Below are 24478 nucleotides of genomic sequence, written 5' to 3'. Positions count from 1 at the left end.
GAGGCTTGACACTTTTTCCATGTTACAGCAGCACAACACAGTAATACAATCGATTGCTTTTTTTTAACCTGACAGCACTGCAAATTTATAGCTAAGGGAACCGTCTGGTTTGGCACGGTACAACAGATCTGTTTTATCAGCATCATAGATTTCATTATTAGGACTAATCATCTGCAGCAATTCAAGCAGTTTAGTTGATTTCCACTATTCAGAGCTCTCAGTATCAGCACTGTCCTCAGCATGTGCCATCTTAAATTTTATTTCATGTCTGGTTTTCCATCGTGATAACCAACCATCTGTAGCTTTAAAGCTCACATGGCCCAACTTTCTAGCTAACTCTTCTGATTTGGTTTTTAACATTTGACCATTAACATACACTCCTTGTCCAGTTACAACAGAGAACCATTGATTGAGGGCCTCCTCAATGTCTAGATCCTTGCCTTCTCGCTTCTGTTTTTGGGATTTTTCCTGTTCTCCATCACGTGATGCCCATTCTTCTCACAATTTGTCCTATTGGTCTAACAAACATGCAATTGTAAATTTTGAAATACCGGTTATCTGTCAGCTGATGATGACTAGTGTTAGACGGTTGGCTTTTTATTTTCAAGTAAGGCGATTTGATCTGCTAACGTTAATAAATTTTTCCTTTAGCATCTTGGCAGAGGCCTTATAAAAAAAAAAAATTAAATCACTACACTGTTTATTACACTTTTTATAAAAAATTAACACACACCTGTTTTAAACAAATGTATGCTACCTAGCAGTCACTGTAAGTAGAATTGTTACACTGTCAAAATATGCACATCCTCTGTACTCTGTATCCTGGCGCTGACTGAATAGCAACACTCTCTATGTGACTCACTACATTTGCGTCATCCACAGCCACTCTCTATAAAGCAGCAAGGTGGCTCAAATAAGCGAAGTAACATTGGGTATTCTTGATTTGTTTCCATTCTTCAGTATTTGTCCAAAATAAATGGATTTCCAATTAACTACTGAACCTACTGTATATAAACTATAAAGTTTAAATCATTAAAATCTAATTTGGTATTATATTTAGCTACCAAAATCCTTCTTTTCATATTATTTTGATTTTTGGATTTGATATTTAGTGCACTTGGTAAGATAGTGAATTGGAAATTAACTAAATGCATTATTATTGAAAAAATTATTTAACACACAGAGTTTATAGTATATGTGATATATATACTTTCAGAAGTGTTATCACTGCACCTTTTGAGAACATCTTATGAAATACATAGGTATCTGTTAGGTATTTGGTTTGTTCATCTGTCTGTATTCAGTATTTGGAATCCTTACAAAAATTTGTTCATTCCAATTTTTGACCTAAATTTTGTTGATCTCAGTTTTAGTTGGGATGTATATAGAGATAAAATGTTTAAATTATAAGGCAAAAGATTTTAGATGTTAAGCTACATTACAATAACAATCATCATCAAATTCCTGATACATACCCTCAGAATGTGCACAGGATATTCTGATAGTATAACATGAAAAAGTTCAGTCATTACTAACTTCCTATCAACAGTTTTCCTCCAGATTAATTTGTGATCACTTAAACTGTTCTGTTTAAGTGACCATACCAGTGAGATTAGCTCATTCCTAAATGTTGACAATATCAGGTTCTTTCCAAATATCCTTGTTTTTAATATAAAACTGCAATTGATGCTGCCTGTTCACTTCTCTAATACCTTTCTCAGAACTCTCATATCTGTGGTCTCCAGTCTTTGATCAAGTGTTTAATTTCTAACCCAATTCTCAGATCCATATGTTAAAATTGGCTTAAATACTGTCTTGTATATCTAGTGTGGTGTTTTAATTAATTTCACTCGTTATCCATATAAATTTAATTAATTTAACGTTCAACAATGCCATCTTTGTTAATTCTGTTATCTATTTCCAAATTTAATCTGCCATCTTCACTAAAAAAATGTGCCTAAAAAAGCTGAAATGTTTTACTTTTCCTATAGGTTCTCTATTCAGGATGCATTTCATGTTTTCTGCCTAAATGCCTCAATCTTTGTTTTTTTATTGGCTATCATACCAAATGTATTACAGCAGTTATTCAATTTAGTTAGGGAATCCTGCATACTTACTTGTACTGGATTTATTTAATAGTATAACGACATCTCTTATTTTTTTCTTTCTTTCTTACTACTCCCCTCCCCCCTCAATGATATTTGAGTATTTGAGGGCTAGGGGTGAATCTTCCCTATTTTATTTTTTTTTTCATCTCTTGCAGTGGGAGTCTCCTAGGTATTTTCCTTATCTAGTAAGCTGAACAAACACAAAAAGAAGGCAATAGCAAATCATTTGCATATATTTTGCCAAGAAAATCTTATAAACAGAGGTTTAAGTTATTGTGATATGGTGCTGGAAGTGAGACCCCCAGGTTGGAAGCTATCAAAATGGTTACTTGAGAAGAGCAGAGAAGAGCTTCTGATGAAGCTGGATCAAAGCCTTCTGGGAGTTCAACCGCTGATAAGAGTTAACCTTAGAAGAAGACACCTCTGCTTTACTGATTTTCATAAAATAGAAACATGTATCAAGGAAAACTGGAACTGGTAAAGAAAAAAATGAGAACTCAAGATTTTAGGAATCAATGAACTGAGATGGACAGGAATGGGTCACTTTGAAACCAAATTTCATGATGTATTACCCTAAATATGGAAATTTGAAGAAATTGGGTAGCATTCATAGTTAGAAGAGAATGCAGAAAATACATTTTGGGTTACAACCCAGTCTGACAGATAATCCTAATCATAATAAAGTCATATGCAGTGAATGTTACAGTCATACAGGTGTATGCACCCACTACAGATTCAAATCAAGATGAGGTCAAAGAATTTTACAGTAAATTGCAACAAGTAGTATACAATATTGATAAAACAGATTTTCTCTTGATATTAGGTAATTAGAATGCAAAAATGGGAGAAAAAAGAAGAATGAGGCATCACTTGATTTAGGACTGGGGATTGAAGCAGGAGAAAGGATGTCGGAGTTTTGTATCAAGAACATTGTCTGACAAAGCTTTATTGCAAACAATTACTTTCAACAACATAAAAGAAGATTGTACACATGGACTTCACCTAATGGTGAATACAGAAATCAGATAGATTATATTGTTGCCAGCAGAAGGTGGAGAAGTGCTATCAAAGCAGCAAAAACACTACCTGGTGCATACTGTGGGACAGATCATGAATTATTGATTGCTGAAGTTAAATTGAAATTAAGGGCTAAGAAGAAGCAAAAGGACAGTATCAAAAGTCAGAAAGAAAGTAAAAAGTTTGGAGATGACCATAAGAGAATTAGAGGAACTATGGGAAGAAACAAAATGTACAGTAATAGAAGCTGCAAAGAAGACAAAGCAACAAGAAAGAAAGATTATAAAAGGCTCTCAGAAGAATCTATTCAAGTAGCAGAGGAGAGAAGAAAAATGGAACTGCAGAGAAATAAAGAAAGACAACTGAGTGCAGATTTCCAGAGACAGGAAAGATAAGGAAACACATCTAAACAAAAGGTGCAAGGAAATTGAAGAAAGCAGTATTACAGATAGAACAAGACATCTGATTAGAAAGATAAATGAAGTTACAGGGAATTTATCCTAGATTAGAAGTTGTAAAAAGTAATTTGGGAAAATGTTTGATGGAAGAAGCAATGAAAAAAATGTGGAAATGATATGTAGAGAATTTGTATAAGATAATAATATTGAAAGAGAATTTGAAAGGAGAGAATTTATTGGGGCCCATGATAATGAAAAGTGAAGTGATATCAACAATGGAATAGTGCCAAAAGGAAAAGCTCCTGGAGTTGCTGGAGTGTCAGTGGAATTATTGAGAGCAGCTGGGAATGAAGTAGTGAACATATTGACTGAAGGTTTGAAAGAAAATATACTGACCTGGAGATTTGAAAACATCAGTATTCATCCAAATACAAAAAAAAATAAATAAATAAAATCTCAGAGATTGTGAGAATTATAGATCCATCGCTTTAATTTCACATGCAAGTAAAATTATGCTAAAAGTGATCCAACAAAGGCTGGACCGTATGGGAATAGAGAAATGGCACAAGAACAGGCAGGCCTTAGGAGAGGTAGATGAACTAGAGACCAGATAGCAAAAATAAGAGGGATCATGAAAGAACCAGAGAATTTCAGAAGGAAGTATTCATATATTTTATTGATTATAAGAAAGCTTTTGATTGCATGGATCCCAATAGACTGGATTGTAATGAGATCAATGGGAATACCTGAGCATCTAATTCTCTTGATAAGAGAGCTGTATGACAACCAAAAAGCTTCAGTGAAACAATCTTTGGAGAAACAGACAGTGTTTGAGTGGAAAAGGTGGTTCGGCAGGATTGTACTATATAGTACTGTTGCCCTAACTTTTTAATATTTATAATATTTATAAAGCCACTAATCTTAATTCCACCTGGAATTAATTAGATGTGTGAGTAAGGCCATGAAAGTTAGAATTGTCAAAGCAGTGGTATTTCCAGTAGTGATGTATGGATGTAAAAGCTGAGTTATTAAGAAGAAAGAAAGAAAACAAATCAATTTATTCGAATTATGGATATGGAGGACGCTTAAAAATCCCATGGACTACAAGAATTACCAATAAGATTTTAAAGAGTATAAAGACAGAATGCTCCTTGGAGGTGATGATAGCTAAACAGAAGTTGATGTAATTTGGACATATTATGAATCATTGGAAAAGGCAATATGTTGGGGAAGTTTGAGGTGATGAGAAGATAAGGAAGACCACAAAAGAGTTGGATGGACAATATAAAAGAACTTACCAATGTGAACTTACGGTTGCTGAAAGAAAGGACAAGAGGGCTAGTAGGATGGAGAGCCTTTGTTCACCAAGAGTCGAAAATGACTGGATGGCACATAACAAGATAACATCATTTGCATAGAGCAAATAGCTGAGATTAACATCTCCACTTTTGATATCAGGTTTAATTTCCACTTTCCATAGAAGATGAATAACAGTAGGGATAATGCGCACCCTGTCTCACATATAATTTAATATCAAACTATCCTCCTGTACCTCCTTTAATGCTGTTGACTTACAACTCATGCATTGCTTAATATAATGGCTCATTTACACCATGTAACTTCAGAGTTTTGAAACAGCTTTTTGCTTGGAACCTTGTTGTGTGCCTTTTCCAGATCTCTTAAACGTCAGTGCACAAATCTTGAATAGCACAAATATCCCTATGATTTCTCAACTGTTTGTCTTAAAGTGAAAATCTTTTCCTGACATCCTCTACCTGGCGTTAACTCAGCTTGTTCATTTCAAGCCTCTGTTTCACAATTTTTCTTGGCCTTTTATCAAGTCTGCTTGCATAATTCTTACCAAGAACACTCAGCGGGGAAATTCCTCTGTAATTCTCACATTCAGTTTTATTTCCCTTTTAATAGATAAGTACTATGAGAGCTGTACTCCAGACATCCAGAATTCAACATTCTGGTCAGGCTTCTGAATTATGCAGTGTAGTCACTGTAAAATTTTTATACTTTCATATTTGAGCATTTCTGGTCGAATATCATCAATTCTAGCTGTCTTTCCACAATTTGGGTTTTTGAAGGCTTTTGTACCTCAAGTATTGATATGTATTCCTGATTGCATTTCTCTGGAATATTTTCTACTGCTGCACTGTCATTGCTTTTGTTTCACTTAGTAATCTTTCAAAGTAATTACTTTAGGCATCTAGAATATCTTTATCATTGGTTTTCATGTCACCTTTTCAACTTTGGTTCCTTTTACAGCATTCTTTCCTTTATTTCTAAAATATTTTGGTAGCCTCCAAAAATATTTTGCCACCTTCATGATATTTATTTTCTATATTCTTACCAAAGTCTTCCCATGACTTCTTTAGCCAGTTTTACACACTGCTTCACTTTCTTATAATTTTCACTGTATTCTCACAGAGCACAAGCTACAATTGCTGACAGATCAGCTATTGTAGCTTGATCAGCTATTGTTGACTGCTTTTTTAACTTCCTGAATTCATGATGGAATTCTGATTCCTCCAGCCTGACTACATGCCTCTCTGCCCAAATTAGGCAATGTTTAGGGTCTGCCACTGAATCTTTGAGAGTTAGTTCTTGTTTTTAAATTTTTCATTTTTTTCATGAATAGTATTTATCTAATTGAGTATTTATCTACTCCATTCACTTCTGAAAACTGCTCAACTTTGATTCATTTTAAAACTTTCTTTCATACTTTTCTTTTCAGTATGATATTCAGTTTTATCCAGTTCAAAACAAAATGGTGATCTCTCTTCCACTTTCAAATCCTATGTATGCTTTGTTTCCTGAACTGGCATGAAGATATCATTATCAACAATAACATAGTCAGTGAGACTCTTCTTATTTCTTGCAGCTTCTCTTCATCTGAATTTGTGCATATCTTTATGTTGGAACATGGTAGAGCTAATTCTCTTTTTACACAATTTAAAAATTAAAAATAGAATTGCTTTTTTAGAAAAAAGCAATTCTATTTTTACACGGAATATTTTGATTTAGCACGGTTCAAATGGCACTTAATTTTAAAAATTCTGTTTGAATTCAGTTCTGTTAAAAAGGATGCTATGCTGATTCCTCAAAGTTAAGTTGGTTTGTTACGGGAGGCCCACCTATATAAGGCCGCTTGGAAGGAGTTCAGCTGTTTGCTAAACAATCATTTCTTGTTTACAATTCAAAATGTTTACGTCTTGTGTTTTGTTCGTGCAATAGAGGTATACAGGTATGTATTAAATTTTGAAGTTTTGTACACTTAATATCAAATTAGTAAAATTAATTATTGATTATTTTTGGATATTTTTGTAACATTATCCCATTAATCACTATATCAGATAATTCAGTTAAACAGAAGAAGAAAATATTTCTTTAGAAACTAAGATCCAAATTTTAGATTGTTTAGCAGCTGGAGAAGGTTCAACATCCACAGGGAAAAATTTTGGATTGAACGAAGCTGCTGTGAGAATGATTAATAAAAATGAAGAGGCGATTAGAAAATGTGTTCTTTGTGAAACAAAATTAGGTGCCAAGTCATCATCGTATATGAGAGACATTATAAAAGTGAAGATGGAAAAGGTCCTAGTGATGTGGATAGAAGATTGCTCACAAAAATGAATACCTTTGAAGAGGCGATTAGAAAATCTGTTCTTTATGGAACAAAATTAGGTGCCAGGTCATCATCATATATGAGAGACATTATAAAAGTGAAGATGGAAAAGGTCCTAACAATGTGGATAGAAGATTGCTCACAAAAACGAATACTTTTAGACAGAAATATCATCAAACAGAAAGCATTAGGTTGTACGGTTGTACATTCGGGAAAAGGAGCCAACAACATCAAACAACAATTGTGATTTTTCTGCAAGGACAGGTTGGCTTACAAAATTTCTCATAATGTAAAAATATAAGGAGAAGCCGCATCTGCAGATGAGCCAGAAGCTAGGGAATTTCTTTCAAAAGTATCCAAAATTATTGAAAATGGTGGCTACACTCCTGATCAAGTTTGGAAAACAGACTAGACCAGCCTTTTTTGGAAAATAATCCCAAGTAGAACTTATATAGTGAAATCACAAAAAAGTGTTGGTGGCTTTAAAGCAGCTAAGGATCATGTGACTATTATTTTGCAGCAATGCTTCCAGAGATCGCATATGAAAACCATTACTCATTAATTGATCCCTACGACCGCAGGCAATGAAAGGTGTGGATTTTAACACGTTACCAGTGCACCGGAAGGCAAAAAAAAAAAAAAAAAGGTTGGATTACAAAAGAAATTTTTAATGAATGATTCCATTAATGTTTGTTCCAAAAGTTAAACACTGTTTGATGGAAAAAATCTGGACTTTAAAGTTTTATTGATTATGGACAATGTGCCTGGCCATCCTATTTTAGAACACCCGAATGTGGAATTTTGTATTAGTTGGCAGAAAACAACATTCTTAATACAACCACTAGACCAGGGTGTGATCGCTACCTTTAAAACTCTACATAAGAAGAACATTTCAATACATTTTGGATAAACTAGATAAGGATAATTTACTGACAGTTATTGATGTGTGGAAAAAATTTTCTATTTTGGATTGCGTTAAATTTGCTAAGTTGGCATTATCAGAATTGAAACTATCGACTTTAAATGCATCTGGAAAGCTACTTGGCCAGAATGTGTGAAAAAGAAAAACTCCGTACCTTTACATACAACTGAATAACCCAATATCATCAGATTAGCACATGCAGTTGGCGGAGAAGGATTTGATAATTTTTCATCTGCAGATTTTGAAGAATCGATGGTTGACAAGGTTGTTAGTGATGACGAAATAATAGAAGCTGTCCTTGAGAATCTCGATGAAAAAGAAAAAAGTGATGATGAAGAGATTCCACTCACTGAAGTATACTTTGCATACTTCATATCACACCAGGATTATGGTGTGATATGAAGTATGCAAAGATATACTCAAAACAGGATCTCAACGATTAATTACAGCGTTCATGATAAAAAAAATCAAACTTCAAAATTATTGGAAATTAGTGCTAATTTAGTTCCTTTTACTGAAGAAAATGTTTTGCCATTGCAGTATGAACAGGATGGCCAAAGTGTTTCAAGTGATGGAAGTGATTTAATTCCAGTCTCACACAAAAGAATGCGTCTAGTGTCAGAAAGTGATAGCAAATAAAATTTAACTAATAACCATATGCGTGGATGTATTTTGGCCTTTTCGAATTTCTGTTTTATTAGTGAAACACTATTTTCTTTAAGAAAGATACATATGTATATACTTTAAATAAGTATTTAAAATAAAAAAATATTCTATTAAAATTAAATAGAGTTTTATTCAATGATTTTCATCTGTTTTGTTTGAAAATAACTTATTGTTCATATCAGGTTTTCACATCTGGAACCATTCTTCTATTTTTTCATATGCACTTTATTCTTTTTTACACAGTTTTCATTTACACGTTTTTTTCTGGAACTAATCTATCGTGTAAATGTAAAATTGGGTGTATTTATAATGACCAGTTCATGTTCTCAACAGGAATCCAGCAGGTACTTACCATTAATATTAGCTTTGCTCTTTTTTCTAAATTTTCCCCAAACCTTTTTATGTCTGATAATCATTCTCTCCTCTTCTGATCTCCAACAAGGACTAACTTTTCTATTTTTCTTTTGTCAGCTGTTTTCTCTAATAATTGTCCATTTCCCCCATGCTGATATTTGTCCACATCACTATGTTGTCTACCATTCAAGAAGATTATCCTCATTTTTAGTGGTGAATACTAATGCTGCTCCTCCTTCTCTCTGCCATAAAAGGTTTATTTGTAAAACTATAGTATATTTGTGTCATGGGTAGGTAAGAATTTTTTCCAGCTATTTTTACTGACTATATATTTTTTGTATTTTTATTCGTTTTTTACGTAGTTTGGAAACCCTGCCCTAGAGACCGAACATGGAAATTTTTCATGTTCGGTCTCTAGGGCAGGATTTCATTTTTCATTAACCACTCGGCCGACCATGCAGCTGTTAATGCTTCTTATGTTTATGGTGCCAGTCTTGTGCCTGCCATTAGACATCTCTACCATTGTGCTTTCTTTTCTAATAATACATTCAACAGGCATGTCCTATTGTGAAACTGTTGCCTTTTTTTCTTATCTAGAAGGGTTTTGTAGGTTTGGCAAGGTCTGTTAAGAAATTCTCTTCTGAGGATGTCCTAGTCAAAATAACTTTAGAGAAACTCCCAACTCGTTTGCAACATCAATAAGAGAATACCGGTTACAAAACATTGAACTTTTCTGGAGGAGTAATATCAAAGTCAGACCTTCTTGATATTCCAAACAGAATATTTTCTCTGAAAGAATAAGATCTTGGAGTAACAGCAATAAGATGAATGTATAAGAATGGAGCTTGTTCTGTGTTTCCATGAAAGTAGCCTTTCTCATCTGCTCTGTAAAGCTGTACATTTTAAATCCTTTGAAATGCTTCAATATTAGAAATACGGTCTTCTCAGTCTGCCTTGTCACGGCTCTCTCATCTGTGCCCACCTGACAGTAAAGAGCTCAAAACTAAAGACCACATGCAGAACAATTTAATGTGTCATGAGGGTGAACATCCAGCTTACTTCTAAGCATGTCAAAGGTGGAAGGATGAAGATTCAAGAGATTCAAAAGATCAAGGTGGAGCAGGACATTTCACATTAAGTAGTTTACCATAATGTTTATTATGCTGAGAAAGGAACAGTAGAAAAAAAAAAAAAAAGTATCTAAGGGGATTGTAACATATACATGCGTGCACCATCTTCTCACAATTACGTTATCCCTGAGTGTTATAATCTAGTTTGTTTTTCAATGGAATAATTAAGGAATCTAATGAATATGTTTTTGCTCCAAAATACATACATGGAATAATTCCTTTAAATGAAAACTAGTAAAAAATATAAATAAATAATGACATGAGCACCACCATACGAGGAAAAGTGTAGTTAGAAGATGTCCCATTAATGCACCAACAAAGCATACTTTATGTGATAGATCATCTTCATTTTAGCTTTGTTGCTTGTGAATTTCTGATTTATACTTACCCTACTTATTAGATAGGTAGAAGTAAATTGTCTATTTGTTCTTGTGCTTTCCTGATCTAAATCCACTAGACTTTGATTTGTTGAGACATTTATAATCACTTTTGTATTAATCTTGTTAGGCATTTGAAGTTTCTGTGAATATATTGTGGCAGGTTGCAAGATTATCCATAATACATCAGGAATTTTTAACTTATTCAGTAGTCGATACCACAATTCATCCATAAAGCCTGCATTAGATTTTGAACACTTCCTATGAAAAGCCTCTAACAGACTTTCTGTTATTTGTAATATGTGTATGTGATATGTGCATTATAATACTTATTATGTCCTTTTTTATTTTCTGAGAACCTGCATTAGATTTTGAACACTTCCTATGAAAAGCCTCTAACAGACTTTCTGTTATTTGTAATGTGTGTATGTGATGTGTGCATTATAATACTTATTATGTCCTTTTTTATTTTCTGAGAACCAGTGTAAAATAGATGTTATTATTTTCACAGTATTGATGACAACACAAAATGTTAAGAAAATAATATTTATAAACTTATTTGCTGATATTTTGCTGGTATTATACGTAGCATCTTCAGAACATGAAAACAGTTTGTCACGGTATGCAAAACAACAATTTGGTATAACAGTGAGACTAGTTTAAAAAAATTGTAATGGACAACACAAGGAACTAAAGTCCTAATTAGGTGCCATCTCTGTTGGAAAAAGAGAGAAAACAAATAATAATTAAATCTTAAAATCACTGTCTCCCAGATCTTTGATAAATTTATACAACCATACTTGTTGAGGTTTGGAGTATGTTTTAAAGCTTCTGTTGATTACAAAAACAATCTCTCTGTCTTATGACTTCTGTGTAGTAGCACTTTTGTTTTCTTCCAATTGATCCTGTGTGAAGTGGTATCCAAGATGTAAAATACAGTGTAAAATAGATATTTTGGATGTAAATAAAGATTTATTATAAAGAATGGTTTTGCAAAATGTTTTTCTCATCATCATCAATTTCCTGATATGCACCACCAAGGGATGTTCAGGTATGACAGCACTACATGATTAAGTTTGCATTATCTACTATCAACAATTTTCCTCCAAATTAGTCTATTACTTGTAAGCACTCCAGTATTGTCATATCGAACATTTTGTTCTTCTAAGCACTTCTGACCAAATGAATCCACCTAGACCTTGCCATCTTGTCATCAAATACTTGTTTTGCTAACCTTTCCTCACCTAATTCTATTTAAGTGGCCATACCAACTTAGATTACCTCTCCTTACACATTCTTGAATGCTAATAGTGTCAAATTCCTTTCTAATATTTTCATAAAAAAACGGTTCACTCCCCTAATTTTTCTCAGAACCCTCATATCTATGGTCTCTATTCTTTGAACAAGTGCTTTATTTCTAACCCAACTCTCAGATGCACAACTTAAAGCTGGTTTGAGCACTGTCTTTTATACTGTTAGTTTGATGTTTTGGATAATTTCTCTCTTATTTCATATAAATTTATTCAGCTGGCTACCTACCTTACAAGCTTTGCTTATTCTGTTGTCTATTTATATTTGATCTGCCATCTTCCCTAAAAATTTAAACTGTACCTAAATAGCTGAAATATTTTATTTGTTCTATAGGATCTCCATTCAGAATGCAGCTGAAATTTTCTATGTTTCTGCCTATTTTCATAGTTATGGTTTTTTTATTGCTGATTTTCATGCGAAATTTGTTATACTGTTATTCAATTTAGTTAGATAATCTTGGAGACTTAACCAAATGTGTTTAGGAGTACAACATCATCTGCATAAAGCAAAGAGATGTTGGACATCAATTCTAATATCAGGCCTAATGCAATTTTCTTTCATAGTGTGATCCATGTAAATGATAAATATGAGTGGAGATAATGTGCATCCTTGTATCACCCCTGATTTTACACCAAACCATCTTCCTGTATTTCCTTCAATTCTAACTGCTAATGGACAGTTTAAATATATACTGTGTATTGCTCTGTATAATGTTCCATTCATCTCATACAATTGTAGTGTTTTGAAAAACTTTTCTCTGGGCACCTTGTCATATGCCTTTTCCAGATCTACAAAACTTAAGTACAGATCCTTGTCATATTCTCCCATTATTTCTCAACTATTTGTCTTAAAGTGAAAATCTGATCTCGACAACCTCTATTTGGCCTAAACCCAGATTGTTCTTCTTCAAGTTTCTCTTCCACAATCTTTCTCAACCTTTTTTCAAGTGTGCTTGCATAAATATTACTTAGAACACTAAGTAGAGAAATTCCTCTATAATTCTCACATTCAGCTTTATTAATTTTTTTTTAAAGAGATGGGTACTATGGGAACCCTCCCAGTAAATGATACACTAAAGACTCCTTTCCGGAATATTCAATCAGGAATTTGCAAAATCTTCTGAGAAAAACTATTTAAATCAGGATATGTTAGCTAGAACAATCACCTCTTTAAACAAATTAAAAGTGTAATAATAGGCTCCTCATGTTCACTCCCTTTGCTAACTTATCCATGAAATCTTTGGAAACTTCGACACTGCATTTGGGTCCTCTCTCCCCAAGCCCAATGTATGTTTGTGGTATATAGATAATATCTCTACCATTTGATCTCATAGCCCACATACTCTTTTTTTTTTTTTTTTTTTTACAGTTCCTCAACAATATCAACCTCTCAATTTGTTCTATAGTTATTATTATTATTACAGGCAACTCCAGGGAGTCCTTAGACTCATCGAGGGAGGCCCCAAATCATGTCACAATTATTCGACATTCACATAGTATCTATGATACCTTGCCTTAAACTCATTCACTGTCACAGCACCCACTACAGACTCTGGCAGCTTATTCCACTCATTCAGCACTCTAAAAGTAAAGAACCCAGCTCTAACACTCTTATTAACCACACTCTTGCCCAGCTTCCATGGATGCCCCCTAGTCCTCCCGCCACCAGCCCTGTTCTCAAAAATATATTCTGAATTAATCTTATAGAAACCCTTCAGTAATTTGAATGTCTCAATCATATCTCCCCTCCTCTGCCTATCAACCAATTTCTGCAACCCACAAATCCTCAACCTGTTCTCATAAGGTTCATTCCACAGACCTGCTATCATCTTGGTCACTCGCCTCTGGATCCTCTCAACCTTCACCCCATCAAAAAGAAACCTAGGTGACCAAATCTGGGCACAGTAGTCGAGATGGGGTCTTATCAAGGCTCGATACAGAGAAACAATAACATGCTTGTCTCTGCTCGTCAAAGTATTCTTCAGCAACCAAGTGATTTGATGAGCTGATTTGGCCACTTTTGCAATGTGTCCCCCTAAACTTCAACTCCTTATCCACCAACACTCCTAAATCTCTCGCCTCATCCTGGAGTACAGTTCCACCTTACATTTTGCCACATTAAATTGACATCCATTCTCCTTAGCTCAGACCTCCAATCTATCCAAATCATCCTGCAAAATTTTGACATCATCTGCATTCACTATTGCCCTACCCAACTTTACAGCATCATCCACAAACAAATGAACTGTTCCTCTCAGATCCTTTCCTATATCATTAATGAACAAATTAAACAGCAGTGGTCCAAGAACAGATCCTTGTGGCACACCACTAGTCACAGGCTGTCTTTTGGACTCTACTCCTGAATAAACCACTCTCTGATATCTCTCCGTCAACCACCCTCCTATCCATCTCACCAATCCTATATCCATCCCCATATATGCTGCATTTTACTGATTAGAATTCCATGTGGCATCCTGTCAAAGGCCTTAGCAAGATCCAGTAGAATCACTGTAAACCCATTACCCTTATCCAGTTCAGCCGTTACTGTGTTATAATACGTGAGCAAGTTACTGAGGCATGACCTACCCTTCACAAAACCATGCTGTTCCTGATACAGTATCCCATTTTCATCTATCCAGTCTTGTATTTTCCTCTTGACTATTTTCTCCAAGACCTTGATAACGATTCCTGTTATGCTGATTAGCCAGTAATTTTCAACAGCAGCCTTGAAACCACCTTTATGCAGTGGAACTATTTTCCCCTCTTTCCACCCCCCTTGGAACTGACCCAGACTCGAAGCTCAAATTAAACAAAATGGTCAAGGGCACTTACAATTCTTTAGTCACTTCAAGTACAACACGAGCTGGTATACCATCCAATCCCACAGATGTATTGACATTGAGGTTCTGTTAATAGACTATTTACCTCTACTTCATTTATCACAATTCCGGTATAAGCTGTCGGTTCTTCCATTCCTGCAATGTCACCACCTGGATGATATACTCTTGCAAAGTGCTCGCTCAGTAATTCCACTATATCGACTGATTCGGTTACCTCCTTACCCTCAGCATTTTTTAAAATCATTCTGCCATGAACATTTTTCCTTTTACTTGCAACGTATTGAAAAAACTGTTTGGGATTCTCTTTAGCCTGCATGGCCAATATTCTTTCATAATCCACTTTTGCTTTTCTTACCGCTCTTGTTACCTTTCTGGCCTGTGCTTTATGCTGTTCTTGCACCTGCAGGTCACCTTTCTCCTTAAATTCCCTCCACAATTGTTTCTTTTTTTGCAGCTCACGCTTAATTCATCCATTTAACCCCTACTTGATTTATTATTCGGACTCTTGGTATACAGTCAACCATTGCCTTCTGCAAACACTTCTTAACCACCTCCCATGCACTATCAACATCCATCCCTTGCAGTTTTACATGCCATGGTACTGAGCCAAGCACACTCCTAAGCTTGTCATACTTACCAGCCTGGTAATTCCACATGTACCCTGTCTTAATTGTAAATTTCACTCCTTTAGCCACCTCCCAAGTCATGACCTTATGATCACTCTCACCAATCGGTGGCAACATGGTCATGTTCGTTACAGCCACATTCTCAGATGCGATTACTAGGTCAAGAACTCTCTGCCCCCTAGTATTTTCCATTACATGCTGTCGCAGATAGTTGTCCCTTAATAACTGCATAAAATCCAATTCCTTCCTCCCATGTGCCCTCTCCTCCTTCCAGTCAATGTTACCATAATTGAAATCCCCCATACCCTCCTTCCACTCATTTCTTCTATTTGCCTATGCATACTATCCCCACCATCTATTCCATCACCTGGTCTATAGCAACATCCAATTGTATATTTTGTTATGCTAGCCTATATCTCACACCAAATAGCCTCAAATGTGCTCTTTTCTCTATCCTGCAGTTCAACTTCTATACTCCTTGGCTGCAACTCATCAGCTATCATCAATAACACTCCCCCCCATCTTTTTTATTCTCCCTCACTCCTGAACACACTATACCCATCACATTCAATCCCACTAGCTTTATCATCTTCTGTCAGCCATGTTTCACTAATACCAACAACCAAGGCCAAAAACTCCTCCTCCTTGTTCCTAATACTCCTGGCATTAGTGTACATGAATGGCAGAAGCCCATTAGTCCCATTCCTACTTTGATGCCTTATACTAACTATCCCATTCTGATTTGTTGTCCTTTGTACTCGCTCGGGCATAATATACTCATTCGTACACTCAACTGCCTCCCTAAAGTTTGCATATCTACTCCCCCCCCCCCTTAATAAATCTAGTTTCCCTGAGTCTGTACATCCACTTCATTCATCAACACTTTTTCAAGCCTCCATACAAATCCATTCAAATGTAAACCATCCATCTTATATAAATCCTTTCGCCCATCAAACTCACTCCACACATCCACAAATTCCACACCACTCTCCATGCATAGCCCACACATAAAGTCATTGGCAATTATGGCCCTCCTTCTAAACACTTCACACTGTCATACCGTGGAAAAATACTCACCATCCTAACTCTCTCACTCTTCTCTTTTGCTACCTCTAGTAATTCCCTCATATCCTCTATCATTTCCATTTTGTCCTCTTTCAAATCATTTGTTCCTGCCACGATTATCATCTCTTTCACCCTCTGTTTTTGCGCTCTAATAGACTCGCTGATGTCCTTAATGTTCGCGCCTGGTTGGTACGATTTCGTCAAACTCAACTATCACACCTCTTAATAACGAATCTCTGTACAGCACTCGCTCCTTCATTTTGTTTACATTTACGAACATTCTCTTATTTTTCATATCATACTTTCACCGTTTATTAGTTGGTACGTTCAGTACACATTTTTGCATACACTCCAGCTGCCACTTTGCTCTATGTATCGCTTCGCTCAACCGTGCGATCTCACTACTTGCATCTATCTCACCATTTTCATTATCATTTAAATCATCCATTCGTTCTGTATTTTTACCTTCAATTACACTTTCAACGTCGCTCTCACACCTATCTGGTACTACCTCGCAATTTCTTATCACATCACTATTTTCTATATTCTGACTTTCTTTAACGATATCACTCTCGCCACCCGAAATACGCTTTAGATCCTCATTCTCCTTACACTTTCTGCACATATTCACTCCACTATCATCATCTAACTAGACTCCAACCACTCTCTGCAAAGCATACATCTCAACAGCACATTGCATAAACTCTTTTATATCCAAATTCTTAAACAAACATGGCGACCTGGCCGCCATTTTTTTTTTTTTAATCGGTGCCATGTGGACGCTATTGTATCTTAAAAATAATTATTGAAATAACACAGAAAACACACAAAAATTGCACAGACACACTAAGATACAAAAAGCAAACCATGCTACATAAAATTGCCAATGATAACATAAAATAATACTGATCTTTTTAGGAGCTCTCGACAAGCCGACGATCATATCAGTGCGACATCTACCAATAGTTGAAGAGGAAAAAGAAGGGACTCTGGCTTTCTTGGATACTTTCATTACCTTACAAGGTAGTCAGATCCTCCATGTGTTCATTCTCTCATAAGCTCACCCCTGCTACATGCACACAGGTAGATACTTACATACCACTTCACATTACCATCCTGCCTAGAAATTTGGAATTTTCAAAACTTCAGCCTCCATAGCAGAGCAAATTTTGTCCTCAGACCTGCACTGCACTGCATATAAAACAGCAGGCTCTACTTTCATCATATGAATAAAATGGCTATAAGAAATAACTCTGGCTAAACTTCTTAAAAAGAATAACTCTTTCCCCAACAATCTGACTATACGTATACCATATCCCTGACCTACATCAAAGGTACAATAGATACACTTGTCTTGCTTCTGAAACAGCACAAAAATAGAATAGTTTACAAACCTGTGAACAAGGTTTCCACTTTACCGAAATAAATCAGAGAGCAACAGGATTCTCTCTCTCCTATCCAGTTGTTTATGTTATACTCTGTCTATGTGGAATTCAGTATGGTAGCTTGGTAAGAAGAAAAGAACATAAAAGGTATATTTGATATAGACAACCTAAAGTGGTCTTGGATAAAGAGCATTTCATCAGTTTCAAAGAACCAGGCTAATACATAAGTCCCAATTTAAATCATAGAAACTGTTTGGAGCAGTCAAGCCCTGACTTAAGCTGCTTCCAGGAACATTCTATAGTTATAACTGCAACAGAACTGATGATGTGATCCTAAAATTTTGATGCACTGCCCTATCCTTCCATCAACAGTAACTATAGATCACCACAGAGAGCATCACTGTTGCCCTCCATTCATGTAAATATCCTTGTTCTCAAGGTGGTGATTTCATTCTCAGTCTTTGCTGAGTGCATGTCTTTAAAATACCTTTTATAATGCCAGTAAAATGTCAGCATGTAAATAATTAATTTAGTTAGTAAATTCTTTATTTTCTTTCCAGTTCCACGTATTCCAGAAACTTCAACATGAACTGTGGACACCTTTGTGTATTATTATTGCAGTGACCTATTAGTACATTAGTGCTGTGTATTTACAAGTTTTGAAAAGAGAATCAACCTGTTGATGTTTTGAACAGTTTAATGGTGTAGTCCTTAAGGAGCACTTATGAGAAATTGTTCCCGAGAGCATAGGTAGAAAAAGTGAAGTAGACTGAGAAGAGGTTGGACAGGAAATAGATGGTGACTAGACGCTTCTTGCATTTTTACAAGCTTATTGGAATATTTCCATATTCAGATTTTTGTAGCTACTGTGATTCAAGTTTCTGGAATAAAAACTACTTAGAACTGGAATGAAAATAAATAATTTAATAACAGAATTAAATATTTATACACTTGTTTTGCCAGCTCAAGCTATCAATGATACATCTTCAATGAAGACTGAGGAATGAAAGGACTTGGAGAACAAGTACAGTCATGTACACTTTCCCTTCCTGTACATGACTGTACATTAATTTTTAAAAAAATTAATGTTATTCGGCTCAAACATTCCCTTATGGGAAAAACACGTTAATTTTTTTTTTTTTTTAATTAAGACCTTCTAGATACTACATCTGTCTAATGAAATCTTTCTCATTATGCACTGCATTATACATGTCCAAAAGGGGATGTGCTTTGCATTATGGGATATATACTAAGGCAGGTGAAATGAAGTCATTAACCTCTATACCCAAGTAGCTCAGACGTGAATATATTTAATCCTCAAAACTTTGTTTTGCTTCCTTGGGAAAAGGATTAAAACCAAGTATAAAATTTCTTCATATCTTTAACACATGTTAAAAATTATTCTAATTTTGTGAATGTTTTCAAATAACAGTTTTCTTATAATTTATATTACATTTTTACGTGTTTACAAAGTACGTAGATTTAGATGATGCTAATTCATATTTGGTAAAAATTATTTTCTGTGTAATGAATTAGAATTGCAAATCATTCAGCACATTTTCTTTGATTATTGATTATTTTAATTTTTTTGATTCGGAGATGTAGGAAAACTGGATTTATTAGACCTTAGGCAACCAACCATTGTTCCTAAATGTACTAGGTTATCAATCTTTCATGGGTAGAATCGCATAAAAATGTATATAAGTTCCTTTTGAAATATCTCTGCAGTGAACATATAGGGTTTAATTACATATACAACTTATATAGAATTCTATTTTTATTTACTACTCTTGTCCAGTGTTTCAAAATAGCTTTCAGGAGGCAGCCATCTGAACATTTAACAGAAAAAAAAAAAAAAAAAAAAGTGGTAAAAGCATAGTTAAGGAAGTTTGTTAGAGTTTAATTGATATATTTCTGTATTTGTCTTTTGGTGTACTTTTAACCTATTAAAATATTAATAAGAAAATTTTTCTAAGTTTAATTTATATGAGAGCCTACAATGGGCATTCATTAGCTCTATTTCTTATTAACTGTTCTTTTTATTTTTAGGTGATGTCATGGAGTCATATGTTAGAGACCTTTCCCATGTACTGTGATAGCACAGTATTCAAAAACAATCACTTGGGGTCAGAATTATTATTTTTATTGGCAGCTCAGGAGTCTCAGAGCATAGCTTTATTTCACTTAAAAAAAGATGTATCTCAGATTCAGCCAATTTCGTTATCAATGCCATTACATCTTTCTCAGCCTACAGATTTTGCACGTAATCTAAATTTAAATGCATTACCAATACACGAAAGTATTTTTTCAAGACTTTCTTTTCCACTTATTGGAGTTTGTAATGTGGCGGATGAAGATTCCGAGCAGTTTACTGTTCTACAGATGACATCAGTGGGAGATGTATTTTACCAGACTTACAGGCACACTTCCTCTCAAGGACAAGAAGAGAAATCACACAAAGTTGGCCCTGCTTGTACATTGCTTCCTACAGAAAGCCTTCTCTCAAGTGTTGAGCAGTGGCTAAAATTAGCAGAAACCAGTACATATAATCCTGAAATAGTAAAAGAATTGCAAACAGTGGACTTATCCCTGGAATTTTCTGGTAAGCAGAACCAGAGATTATTTTGAATGTAGCAACTTATAAGAATGTTTTCCATTATATTTCACTCCACTAACATTAAAGATACAGGTCACAAGTTTAAATTAAGGGAAAGAAATTAATCATCCTTTCTGTTTATTTAAATAATATTCTTTGACTGCTTTGTTTTTCATCTATAACTTTGATAATAAAATGTATACAGTGCCAAGAAGTAAGATATCATTGCATTTCAGAATATAGCTGATAACTAGACATTATAAATTACTCAAACCAAAGAAAATAAATAATACAAAATAATAATTTAATAAATATTTCATAAAAATTACTAAATATTAAGTCATATCTTGAAAATAAACTGCTTTTAATCCTTTCCTTTAGTGTTACATGTGATCGGCATTCATTTTAGTAGCTTATAGAAACTTCAACTGTGTTAGGAATAATTAGGAAAAGAAAACAGAAGAATTATTTAATCAGTCACATTCTGGCCTGCAGATACAGTTCAAAAATTACTTCTACTACACTCATTCCAAGAGAAGTTATGGTTTGCCCAAGATTCACAAGCAGAATGTACTGCTTTGACCAATGTTGAAGGTATCAACAGCCCTAATTATAATCTAGGCAAGAAACTAGCATCAACACTCATGGAGTTGGTAGGTCATTTCTTCCTCCTATATTAAAAACAGTTTGTGAACAAAGTTAAGGACATCACACTTGAAAAGAAAAGTTATTTATTAATCAGTTTTGATGTCTTACCCTTTTCACAAATATCCCAATCAATGACAGTTCTTCTTTTACAAGACAAATTCCTGCCCGATATCACAGTACTCTTTGCCCATGTACAGTTAAGGAAGGCAAAATACATTTTATTTCTGGCAAAATACATTTTATCACTTTCAGTTGCTAATGTTTATATGGAAGCTTTTGAGCAATGTGCTTTAGATTCCTTTACTTTAAAACCCAAAGTCTGGCTTAGATATGTTGTTGACAATGTTTTTGTCATCTGGTCACATGGGACCAGATGACGAAAGGATCCAAGTCTTTCTCAGCAATCCATACAAACAACACAAACACATACAATTGAAATTAAAAAGTCAGAATGCACTTGTCACGTCTTCCTTCTGGCAGTCTTTCATTCACTATTTACCAAAAGCCTACACATACTGGCCAATATATATACACCTTACCATTACCCAACCCAAAAACTAGGTGTCATTAACACGTTCAAAAACAGAGCTTTAAAGGTTTGCTCCAGTGAGCAAGTACTTAAACGTGAATTAAAAGTTATCAGCAGTATCTTCCTGAAAAATGGCTATATCAAAAATACTATCACCAAAATTCTTCACAAGACTCCACTTAAATACAAAAATAAACTATATTACAATAAAACTGTAGCCATTCCATACATTAAAGGGATATCAGATAAAATAAATAGAATACTACAGAAATACAACTTTAATGCCACCTTTAAACCTCCTACAAAATTATTCAACTCATCCAAGGATCCATTTCCTCCACTGGCCCACCCTGGAGTATACAGTATTTATTGCACCTGTAATTTGCCCTATATAGGTGAAACAGGACGCACAATTCCTATCTGAAAAAAGGAACATAAGTGGCACATTAAATTTAATACCTATAATAAATCTGGCCTTGCTTATCATACTCTGAATACTCTCCATGGAATTGACTGGAAAGGCATCTGTTATTTACCTCACACTGAAACATAAATTTAATGAGACCTGTGAAATTCTTCTCAACCACCCTAATCTTAATAATAATGGTGATCTAAAAATCACAAGAATATGGATGGCACATATTCTACCCACATAACCTTTTGGTGTAAGAGTTAATTATAATTAGCTAATTATAATTAATTATAATTAGTTATATTATAGTTAATTATAATTATAATTATTGTCATATTCTACCCACATAACCTTTTGGTGTAAGAGTTAATTATAATTAGGAATGTAGTAATCTAGGATCTTAGCTTTTTTTTTTTTCTTCACTAGAGGTCATCAGGGCAGTAGAAAAATGGTTGATCAAATCATTGTCCTTTGACATACTATTTGATATGTAATATAGCTTGTCTTTATATATATATGTGTGTATACTTTAGGTGATGACCTTAATATGAATTTTGAAACATCAGGAAATTAATTATTTCGAATGCAGCTGTAGTCTCCATAATTTACCGAAATGAAAACTGTTTTTAATGTCTATAATAAAAAAATATCAAAAATCAAAGCAGCGTATTTTTTTCCCCATAATTATTGTCATATTATTGGTGAAATGGCATACCTAAAGAAAAGATTGGCCACACCTATGTGGCCAAATAATTAAGTAACTAAATTATTTGTACTCTCACTTGGTTTTGTTTCAGATATTGTTGCAAGAATGATTGCGTTTGGGGAGGAGGGAAGTATTATCCATTTTTGCACTTTTAATTAGTAGTTAGGTGATTGTTGAATTGGCTAATACGAGATGATTGACATCTGAAATCCTTTTATTCATTTTAAAATATCACTCGTTAAAGTTTATAACTGGCCTCTTTTTTTTTTTTTTTTTTTTAATCCAGTATACATTTCATATAAATGCTTCTATGAAAATCAGTCATTTAAATTATTTTAAATGACTGATTCTGAGAGATAAAGAGATGACATGGCTTATTTAAAAAGATACTACTAGTTTACTAGTTTCGTTGAATGGATCAACTTCTTCAGGTATCACAATCAAAGAAATATACAAAAAATAACAGAGACTTAAAAATTGCATTAACAGTACTAGTCCAAAAAAACAGTAGTACATTTTGAAAATAGTAATGCGAGCTTGAGTTCCAAATAAAAGTTGACTACTTGCTGTCACGAATGCGCCAGTATTGAACAGAGGCAATGTGTGCATCAGAAAGATTGAAACTTAGGGAGTTATCGATATGGGAAGAATCTAAGGCAATTTCTCTGGACTTGACAATTAGAAGTTTGTGTCCAGTCCACAATGTGTTGGCGGCCTTCATCTGAGTTAACGGAGAAAAGAACGTGGCTAGAGAGAGCGCTGGCTCTAGTCTTGTTGTAGGAAATATCTCTACGGTGTTCTTCCAGAAGAAGAAGGATGGATTTAGCAGTTTAGCTGTAGTTTGGCTCTGGCTTTCCACAATCACATAAGATCTTGTAGACTCCTGGAAACTGAGTTGGAAGATGTTTCTCTTCAGGTTTACTAAGTATGGAGCGTAGTGAAGCAAGTTCTGAAGTTAAATTTCTTGAGAATTTTAGCTAGTTTTGGTGAAAGAGAGCTGACCTAAGGCAAAGAAATAAAGGCTCTGGGGGAAGAGGGATCTTCAGAAGCAGTTGAGTGACGGAGAGAAAGAAATCTTCTGTTAGTAAAGATTTGGCCTGGTGTGCTAAGGTAGAAATAATACCAAATTTTTGCGGAGGGTAGTGATGGGAAGAAGCATGAAGGTATCTGTCAGTATGAGTAGGTTTTCTAAAAATTGAGATTTTAATACTTTCAGAACATCTGGTAAGCTTCAGATCTAGAAAGGGAAGGCAGTCATCGGATTCCAGTTCGAAGGTAAAAGAGATTTTTTCATGAAACTTTTTTAGGTGGTCCAAAAATAATTGAGGTTGTTGACACCGTCTTCCCAGATGAGGAATATATCGTCTATATAACGATACCAAAATTTTGGTTTAAGGGGAAAGGAGTTAATAGCTTTTTCTTCAAAATCATTAAGAAATATATCTGCGAGAATCGGAGAGAGTGGGCTGCCCATGGCTAGATCTCATACTGACAGATACCTTCATGCTTCTTCCCTTCACTACCCTTCGCAAAAATTTGGTATTATTTCTACCTTAGTACACCGGGCCAAATCTTTACTAACAGAAGAAATTGAAAATGAACTCCTTTTTCTTAAAAAGACTTTTATCAATAATGGTTTCTCTCCTAATAAGATTGAAAAATTTCTTTCTCTCCATCACTCAACTGCTTCTGAAGATCCCTCTTCTCCCAGAGCCTTTATTTCTTTGCCTTACATCAGCTCTCTTTCACCAAAAC

At 34.6% G+C, this 24478-nt stretch overlaps 1 protein-coding gene across 1 annotated transcript in view; it reads left to right on the top strand.

Annotated features, from left to right (window-relative positions):
• LOC150092983 (uncharacterized) overlaps positions 1-24478 on the top strand; it is a 157903-nt gene that overhangs the window by 78218 nt on the left and 55207 nt on the right. Inside the window, exon 11 of the mRNA XM_090413750.1 lies at positions 19882-20434. Within this exon, the coding sequence (XP_090269876.1) occupies positions 19882-20434 (553 nt within the window). The remainder of the gene's footprint in view (positions 1-19881; positions 20435-24478) is intronic.

Source organism: Typopeltis vanoorti, chromosome 24 (assembly GCF_054136105.1).
Source record: "Typopeltis vanoorti isolate ZY-2024b chromosome 24, IOZ_Tvanoo_1.0, whole genome shotgun sequence".
Classification (NCBI taxonomy): domain Eukaryota; kingdom Metazoa; phylum Arthropoda; class Arachnida; order Uropygi; family Thelyphonidae; genus Typopeltis; species Typopeltis vanoorti.
The sequence above is the reverse complement of the archived record's forward strand: the minus strand, read 5'-3'. Positions and strand labels throughout refer to the sequence as shown.